We start from the raw sequence: 9,880 nt of genomic DNA, 5'->3' as shown, positions 1-9,880 counted from the left end.
TGAAATATTGAAAGCTATTTGTGTCCTATCTCAGACGATGCTTATGTTGGCCGTAAGTTTGGAACAGCCTGGTAATAAATCACAGTGAAGCCTTGAGAGATTTTGGTTATCTCATAAATTTTTAGAGAAGATCAGTGTCCTTTGGTGTATGTCTCTTTATTCTGTCATTTATTTACTGATTTCTTTGTTTTTTATTCCTAATTTTGTAATAGTGCTACTATTTACTTTTGTAAACTGCATTTTTTGTTGATAAATAAAGAATACATTGAATTTAATTTTTATTTAGTTTATCTAAAATTTAATTTTATTTGATATAAATGTTTAGAAATGTTAAGCTCATAAAGTTCTCCTACTTTGAAAGAGAATTGCAATTTAAAGAAAGATATTCATAAAAGCAAACCAAATGAAATGTACTCATGTTGAGAAGAATTTCCTTGATACAGAACAATGATTAATATTAGTTTATTGAATAACTGGATTTTCATTTACATTTGAATACCGTAGAACATAAACTTATGAAGATGAATAAGTAAGTTACATAATTTTGTAAAGCTAACGACAAATAAAAGAAATTAACCTGAATTATAGGTACAATTCAATAAGGTATATTGAAAAAGATATTAAAATCAATTGCATGCTGTTGACAATAGCTGTGGAACCGCCAGTGGTGCGTGAATATTGGTAAGCCTTATTGTCATTCCCAGCATTTTGAGGAATGCATGCATCAGTAGTCTGAGACCAAACGAAATCTGGTGGGCAAGACATGATATAATATTTATAAGTATCCAAGCATTTCACAAATATCCTGGGATCTGTGTAAGGAAAATATATATCTTCTTTTTCGATAGCACTTCGACTGCAAACATTTGGCATTTTGCAATATGGCGGCCCGCTTGAGTTTACCAAATTTCCGGAACATGGCGTTTCAATATTTTCAAAACCTAAAACAGAGAAGAAATAATCTAAAACAAGGAATCTCAAATCGGGGTATGCACTCTTCTAAAGTTTACGCAAAAAGAATCACGTAGATATGCGAGGTTTGTATGTAATCATTAGAATTTTGAAGTAATCTCAACCAACTAAACGCAACTCGTGTTTCTAGAAAATGTGTGGAAAGCCTTTTGCTATTTCATCGTAAAAAATAAATTTCAAGCGAAAATGCTATCTGAGAATGATAAATGGATATGCCTCTTTGAAACTTACCAACAATTGAGTTACTTTTACAAGAACCAAACTCATTCATCTTATTGGGAATGTAAAATTAAATTGAATTAATGTCTTTTTTTTGGCACAACATCTGAAAATTTGGAGGAGGGAAACCAGTTAATAATATGTATATATATATATATATATATATGTATTCTTGGCTATTGAATAATTGTCACATATTAATTTACAGATAAATTTTCTCTATTTACATAATATTGAGGTCTCTTTCTTTCTTTTGTTATCTTACCGTTTTTACCAATATATATATATATATATCTGGTATATTATATGGTATTCAACCATTTTACACTATATTCTTCACACAGGGTACTCTAATACTGCTAAGTATGAGGAAGAGTACGCTGGAGAGAGTCCCTGAACTAAAGTGATATTTGACAATACTTTCATTTTCCATCAGGAGTTTATGACTCTTGAATTGGGTTTGCCATCAGTACTCAAGTAGTCTGAGTAAAATTATTCATAGATAATATGATATTTTTTAGCTTTCATGTTTGTTTCAGTCAATAGACTGTGGCCATACTGGGGTGCCGCCTTGAAGGGTTTAGTCGAACAAATCAACTCCCAGGATTTTTTAAAGTCTTGTAGAATTTAATCTAGTGATCTCTTCTGTCGAATCGCTAAGTTACGGGGACATATAGTATGCAGAGAGAACTACGGATGAAAAAACCGTCAGGCCTGTAAAGATATGTCCACATTATTGATTAGGCAGCCGTCCAACATGCAAATATTGTTTCTGTATATAGGTTGTCAACCTGACAGGATACCAAGTCATCGTCAATTTCGCATGATGGCCATAGTTGTTTCCCTTCACCTCTGTAACTAAAAAAGTATTCATCTACGTCATTATCATCAGTATAACTAATGGCAGTGGTTGGTAGACTCAACCGTACAAAGCACTTTGGCATATTTGGTTGAATTCATATGTAGGCAAATGCAAATGTTTTAGTTATGAATTGGTGTCAATTAAATTGACAGTGCTCTTCTTTTCCACCTCAAAAAATTTATCTGCAGTGGAAATTTGGTAGAATTGGAAAGTGATTATATAAGATGTGCAGAGTGAGTTGTGTTATTGAATTAAGCATTCGTACATTTGTTTTTACATTGAGGAAAGGTTTTGACAAGATCCCATGCTACCTAGTTTTATAATCACAAAAACAAGTAAATGTAGATGAATAACATCTGAAAGCTGTTCAAGCCACGTGCAAGGGTGTTGTTTGCAAGGTTAGAAGCTTAAGCGAATTAAATGAAAAATTAAGTACACTTTTTCTATTCATTATGATTATTTTTCGTTACACTGCAAATGGTTAGCATAAATTATTTTTGGGAACTTTATATGCTGAGCAAAATCTATCAAAATGTTGCAGAAAAAGTTCTAAACAGACTGCATGCATCATGTTAGAAGTGACAGCAGGAGAAATTTGGAATTCGATAGTGAATAATGTATACACAATAATGGGTCACAAAATAGGCAGATAGTCTCAGGTAAATCGACAGAGTTATAGTCTTAACATGCAGTAAACAGATGTACAAAGGTAGCTAGCATTACATATACACATGGAATGGAATTCATGAACTGCTTGGAACCCCATTGGCTAGGTAAGCTAATCAGTGGATGAGGTTGTAATAAAAGTTTAGCTGAAGTAATAAATGGGCGGAAGCAGTTAAAAAATCTATGGCTTCTGAGATGGTAAAAGTTTGCTCTCTCTGCGCAAAAGCAAACATCAGGTACGTGTAAGAAATGTGAAACTCCTTCATAACGAGTCATGTGCACTGCCACTAAAAGAATTAAAATGGGTATGGTTTGACTTATATAACATTAACTTGTATAAAAATTTTGAGTTAAGAAAACTTGTAAGAAAAGTTTTTATAAAATCTTTGAGTTCAAATGTTTGAGAGTGAATCAGAAAATCTTAAATAATACCTACAACTAAAAGTATATAACGTAGGGGAGGCAACTCTCAAATTATATTTCATGTACAGCGTCTGTGTAACATAGGGGAGACAACTTCATTGATATGGCTTGAATGGCGCATGTTAGACGGGTAAAAAGGTAAAGGATTCTCGAGAGGAAAACGTAGGAAGAAATGATGACATCAGAATTTAGGGCGCCATACTTCATAGAGGAATATAAATAAATAAGTAAATGAATAAATCACAGAACGAGTGACAACATGCGCTATGTCGACCTTAAACATCTATCCTGAAAATGAATTTTTAGATAAAAATAATGTAAAAATATAAAAAGAGCCAAGAATGCTTTCCCTGTCACTCACCGAGAATTTGATCAGAGTGTGTTAAATAGTCGCCCAATTTACCATCTAAATTAACGTGTTTTCTCCAGTATATTGCTTGTTCTCTACGGTTCTCTGGTATAGGTTCATCCAGTGATAAGATATATAGAAATATCATCAAGCCAGAATATAACGGTTTATCCATATCGTTGATGGTGGCGGATGAAATATCATAGTGAAATATTTCTTTGTATAGATCGCAAGTCGAAGACAAAGCCTTCTTGCACGCTTCCTGGATCCTTTTCAACATGCGTTCGTTAATCTTTAATGATAAAAGAAATCATTTAGAATTATACTTCAATAAATGATGATGACGGCGACGACGACGATGACGACGATAATGATGAAGAGGAGGAGAACAACGACGATGACGTTAAGCCGAATATACGGTAAAAAATAAAGTATATAAAATTGATATATGTTTCTTTTTATTCTAAGTTCAACACCAGCTTGTTCGATTTCGCTTTTCACCCAACGAAGAAGTCATGTAATATGTACAAGTACTTATTCGACAGAACCGATTCTATCCCTTCCCTTTAGATTTATGGCTTAGTGCCAAAGTTAAAGAAATTATTATTGCTATTATTGCGAGTTATATCAAATAAACTGTTCGCAAGCAGAGAAAGCGACATGAATTTTATTCCTTTTTTTTGCTGACATTTCAGCTCATAAACATCGCTAGTGTGCTTTAAAAAATCCATTAACGTCGAGCTTCCGATTTCTTCTTTTCTGAAATATACAGCTATGGTAACTTAACAGGCACCAAATGTTTGAGAGTGAATCAGAAAATCTTAAATAATACCTACAACTAAAAGTATATAACGCAGGGGAGGCAACTCTCAAATTAATATTTCATGTAGAGCCTATGAGGAAACCCCGAAGTGGTTGCTCAAATGACAAACTAAATTTCTCTTGTGTCACACCTTATCATCTTAAAACGGAACAAAAGCACATTGAATAATATAGGCCTATATTGCACCGTTGTTAAGGAAAATATACAGGATGATTGATCAGAGGTCCTGGGATTAAATAACAAAAACAATAAGCATTAATGACGTCTATGATATCTGAGGAGGAAAAGATATTCCATGTAGAAATTTCGATTCACGGTGAACTCCAAATTCTGAAAAAGCTGGCGAGAGTGGAATTAATCTAATTATACTTCTACCAGCATCTTCGTTTGTGTGTGGATGCTAGAACTGACCATAATGATAATTTCTCACATAGGTATAAGGACACACAAATTACATAGTCGATTATATCGACCTGAAAACATTACTGAAAACATAACGACCAGTAAAGGATGAAAGGCATACTAACAACAGTGGGATTTGAGCTCAGAATACAGAACGACGAACAAAACACCATAAGGCACTTTATTTCACGCTCTATGATGATGATAATAATGATGATGATGATGATGATGATGATGATAATAACAATAACAACAACAACAACAACAACAAAATAAAATAATAATAATAATGAAAATAAAATAATGATAATAACGAAAATAATAAAAAATAATATCAGTGATGATAATAATAATAATGAAAGAAGCGGCTAGAGTCTCCTAATGCTCTGATTGATGATACATCTAGTGATGATGTCACAATAAAAACACTGGTAATTGCGCAACCTGATAATCGCTACCTCATATGAGTGACAATGAAAAAACAAAATATTGTGAATAACGGTGGTAAGGAAACTGAAGTCCTTGATGGTGACAATGCTGCACGCAGCAGGCTCAGAGATACTGGTCCGACTCTAGCCTGTCGTTATCCAGTAAGTGATCCGGCGTAGATGGAACAAATAAGTCAATGCTGTGGTCATGGAGTGTTACTACCTGAGCAACCCAGTAGACAAAAATGGTGTTCATCTTAGGGGATACCATCAATGTACGTATGATCAATGGAGAGAAAGAGAACAGTGATCATGTGATCAAGCCGGAGCAATAAGAAAAAATCGCTGGTTCACAGAAGTAGAGCTCGAAGCTTTCAAAAGACGGGTATTGGAAAACAGCAGCAGAGGAAACGATGAAAATATGAAAATACAGTTCCTACTGATAAAAGTAATCTCATAGCAGAAAACAGAGGTGAAATCTCTAATAAACTACAGGAAAGGAACAGTGATAGCTTGCTCGTTGAGAGACATATAGATAGTTTGGAAGAAGACAATAAAACTAATAGTGACATGACAGATGAGCAAAAGGCAATCTACAACAAAACAAAGGCAGGCAACATGAGAACAATAGCAACATTATTTGCAACCTTAAAAAGGTTCATCGATGGAAATTGAACCAAGAAACGAAAAATGTGAATGAAATTCTGAAATATATCAGAACAATAACACCACAGAAACAAACAATTTGATCAAGGTAGTAAGTGTTGTAGCAGAAAATGTAGGTGTTGATGTCAAGAAAAAGAGATATAATGAGAGTGACAGAAGAAAAGATCCACGGTGGAAAAGAAGAATACATGCGGGGTTAGATATGCTCTCGAAGGATATTTCTGTGTTAAACCGAAAAGAGAAGGGGGAGCTTAAAAGCGAACAAAATAAAGGGCACTGAACAGGAAGTATGATATTGAAAGAAAGGACCTGAAAGTGGTAATGGAGGAACTGAAACAGCGCCTCGTTGCAAAGAAAGTAAAGATGGTAAGATACGACCACAAATGAAGAGATACCAGCAGAATAGGCTATTCAAAGAAGATCAGAAGAGATTCTACAAAGAAATAAATGGAAAGTGTACAGATGAAAAGTTGATACCAGATAATATTGAAAGTCAAAGGTTTTGGAGTGACATCTGGAGCAAAGACAAGGAGCACAAGAAGGATGCTGAATTGTTGCCAGAACTGAAACTAACAGGAGTCTGTCCAAAACATGCAGAACTAGTCATTTCAGTTAAGGAAGTGAAGAAAATCAGCAAAAAATGGACAACTGGAAGGCCCCGGGACTAGATGGAGTTCAAAACTACTGGATCAAAAGATTAGGTGAATATCATGCACGAATAGTTGCACAATTCAACACCTTGTTAAATGCCGACCAAGTAACATCAGAGTTGTTGACAATGGATAGGACAGTGCTGTGCTTGAAAGACATCGAAAAAGGCAATATAGTAGACAATTACAGGCCGATATCCTGCTTACCTCTTATGTGGAAATTATTGATTGGAATAGTCGCAGAGTCAATGTACGGACATATGGAAAAATATAGTTCTACCACATGAGCAGAAGGGTTGCAAACTTGAGTGCAGAAGTACCACGGATCAACCCCTGGTAAGCAAAACTGTACTTAGAGACTGCGAGAGGAGGAAAACTAACTTAGCCATGTCATGGATCGATTATTGTAAGGCGTACGATATGATCCCATATTCTTGGATTATGGAATGTATGAACCTATTTGGTATTGCATCGAATGTTGAGTGATTGCTTGCGAAAAGTATGAAGTGGAGGACAGAACTGACAGTATATGTAAGAAGTTTAGGGACAATAGAAATCAGGAGGAGCATCTTCCAAGGAGACTGCCTGTCCTCACTGATCTTTGTACTGTGCATGATGCCACTAACACTGATTCTGAGGAAAGCAAAGGCTGAGCATGTATTCAAAAGACGCCAACAAAAAGTCAACCACTTGTTATTCATAGATGACCTCAAACTTTATGGTAAAGATGAATCCCTAGTCAGTTCCCTCGTTGATACAGTGTATAGTTTCAGTGCTGATATCAGAATGGAGTTCAGATTGAAAAAGTGTGGTGTGTTGGTCTTGAAGAGAGGCAAAATCAAATGTATGGACAGGTTAGCAAATATACATGAATCCAAACGCAGCTAAAATCCGAAGAGCCTGATGTGAGATCAGAGGGTAAACAGGAAAGTACTTGATCCAGAACATTTCAAGATCCAGTTCTTTGAAGTCTTCCTTAGCTGGGGCGTTGAACTTTAGCTCAAGAAACTCCTTTTGCACTTCATCCAAAACATCAATCACTTCACACTGAAATGCATTCCTGATGAATTTCCTATCTTCAAGCTGCTCATCGATATCTGGAAAGTATCTGATGAATTCTGTTTTCAAGTCAGTTGGATGAGTGATTATTTGTTTCTTTAACTCAGAATCAAGGTTACCGTGAATGAGAGCAGAATCCAAGCAACTAAAACCAGAGGTCGAGTTTAGCCATGAATTTTCGAATGGTGTCGTGATGCGTGAGAATGTTGATGTTTTTCCATTGTAGTTTCAGGTCAAGAGCATTCAACGCTTCGAAGATATCCAGTTTGAAGAAGCCTTCAGACTGGAAGTTGTCATGGAGATCTGCCTTCTGCTGCAAATCTAGAAATATTGCTAATTCTCGTAGTTCATAAAGCCGTCCAAGTGTGCTCCCCTTTGATAGCTATCGTACGTTTGTGTGAAAAAGCAATGCTTCATGTTCAGATTCTATATCTTTACACAACAATTTAAAAAGACGACTGTTTAACAAAGTTGACAACCTTGATAGCCACGATCAGGGTATTTTTCATTTTAGTAGGTAAAGTTCTGGATGTTAAGGCTTCAATATGAAGTATGCAGTGTGTACCTACAACAGATAATTTTTTTTCACTTTAGTAATGAATCCAGACTGCAGACCAAGCATGGCTGGAGCTCCATCAGTGCAGATCCTTACCAGCGAATTCCACGAAAGTTGGTTTTCCTGAAAGAAGTTTGATAAATCACGAAAAATAACTGCTGCTGTTGTGCAAATATACATGGAGTGACAGAACAACATTCCTCTTTTACACAAAACGAGCATACACCAGTAACTGAGAACACTGAGCGATGTCACACTGGATGGCAAAAACGAGAATCTCTTGGTCGAGAATTTTATCTTTGATGTCTGGAGAAAAGTCGTCGATCCTTCTCTTGACTGTATCGTCTGATAGTGAAATCTGATTAAGTTTGTTTGCACTATCTTTCCGCAGAACGAATTCTACTGCACGGAGTAGACTTGGTTTTATGTGATACTCTCCGATGTTATGGTTCTTCCTGCTCTTTGCATCAACATGGCGATCTCATAGGAAGCTTCAACAGCCATTGAAGTTTACTGCCGGTGTTTATGTTTCAAAAATGTCTGCAAGAACAGGATGTGTTGTTCTCAAGTGGCGTTCCAAGCGTGAGGGTCGCATTCCATCACTGCTCAAAGTTTTGTAACATATCACAATACTGGGGGGCTTCTGTGTCACCCTTTTGGAGGGACACGAATCCAAATCGAATATATTCGTGAAGATGTTTCCGTTTCTTTGCATTCATTGCGAATTAATTGATGTGCTATTATTTTCGGAACAACACAACAATATCTAAGCTTTATACCAGTGGTTCTTCACTTGAGTCTTGTAACAAAAAAAAAAAGACAAAATAAAGGCAATTCAGAATTAGCGAGAGTTTTTTTTTGGTGGGGGATCAATAAGTACAGAAAATGGTAAGCAGCGCTAAGATAGAATAAGAAAACTAAAGATATAATGCGATACATTTGCATTTTTCATGAACTTCTCATTGATTCACCATGCTCTTGTTAAGAGAATAACAAATACAATTAGAGAAATTCCTGCTTTTCTTCAAGGGATCGCACCCTCCTTGGTAATTACTAAAGCCACCCCCCAGGGGGATGCGCCCCCAGGTTTAGAACCACTGCTGTAAAGGGCGACAGATTTCTGGAAATTATCCGTGGGTTCTGACCAAAATGTCTTATGGAACAGACCAGCCAATTGATTCTTATCGACCCTTAGAGTTTTCTCGAGAATAGCGTCGCTCTTTCGCGCCACACCTTCTGTAGGACGCCAAAGTGGATCTTCCACCGACTGCATTGCGCGACTGGCAGATAGCTGTGAACGCCTGACGACACTCTAAGTGCCAGGCACCCTGCCTGGGTCAACGCTTGATCCAGAACTGCTGCTCGGTCAAAAAGTTGACCCGCAGGAAAATATTTGTTTGATTAGAACGTGTAAAGAGAAACAGCTGTCAAGAAGTAATAATTTTATTCGGTTAAAATGTTCGATTTCAGTATGGTAAGCAAAAATGGTATATATCCATATTTATTGCAAGTTGCTCTCTACAAGTTGCTCAGCTAATGAATGGGCAGGAAATAGCAATTCGTGACATTCATCGACGCTTTCAAGATGTAGCCTTTCCGGTGCTTTCCGATGAGGAATTTTGAAGGGGTTGTGATTTCCTCTTCAATTACAGGATCGAGGCTAAACCTCCCCACCTTCTCATTCCTACTGAGTTCGGCCAGTTTGCATAGTATTCATGGATGGAACATCTAGGATCCGATTCTTCAAGAAATCAAGATCGTAGCAATTACCAATAGAAGTTTATCTAGCAGAAACAGGATCCGTT

At 36.4% G+C, this 9,880-nt stretch overlaps 1 protein-coding gene across 1 annotated transcript in view; it reads right to left on the bottom strand.

Annotated features, from left to right (window-relative positions):
- Nucleotides 1-504: 504 nt before the first annotated feature.
- Nucleotides 505-9,880, bottom strand: part of LOC118763092 — a 19,926-nt gene continuing 10,550 nt past the window's right edge. The window contains exons 2-3 of the mRNA XM_036502404.1: nucleotides 3,504-3,783; nucleotides 505-941 (exon numbers count right to left, since the gene is read on the bottom strand). Coding sequence (XP_036358297.1) covers nucleotides 583-941; nucleotides 3,504-3,783 — 639 coding nt within the window. The 3' untranslated portion in view covers nucleotides 505-582. The remainder of the gene's footprint in view (nucleotides 942-3,503; nucleotides 3,784-9,880) is intronic.

This window comes from Octopus sinensis, linkage group LG1, assembly GCF_006345805.1.
Source record: "Octopus sinensis linkage group LG1, ASM634580v1, whole genome shotgun sequence".
Classification (NCBI taxonomy): domain Eukaryota; kingdom Metazoa; phylum Mollusca; class Cephalopoda; order Octopoda; family Octopodidae; genus Octopus; species Octopus sinensis.
This window is presented reverse-complemented; position numbering and strand designations above follow the sequence as displayed.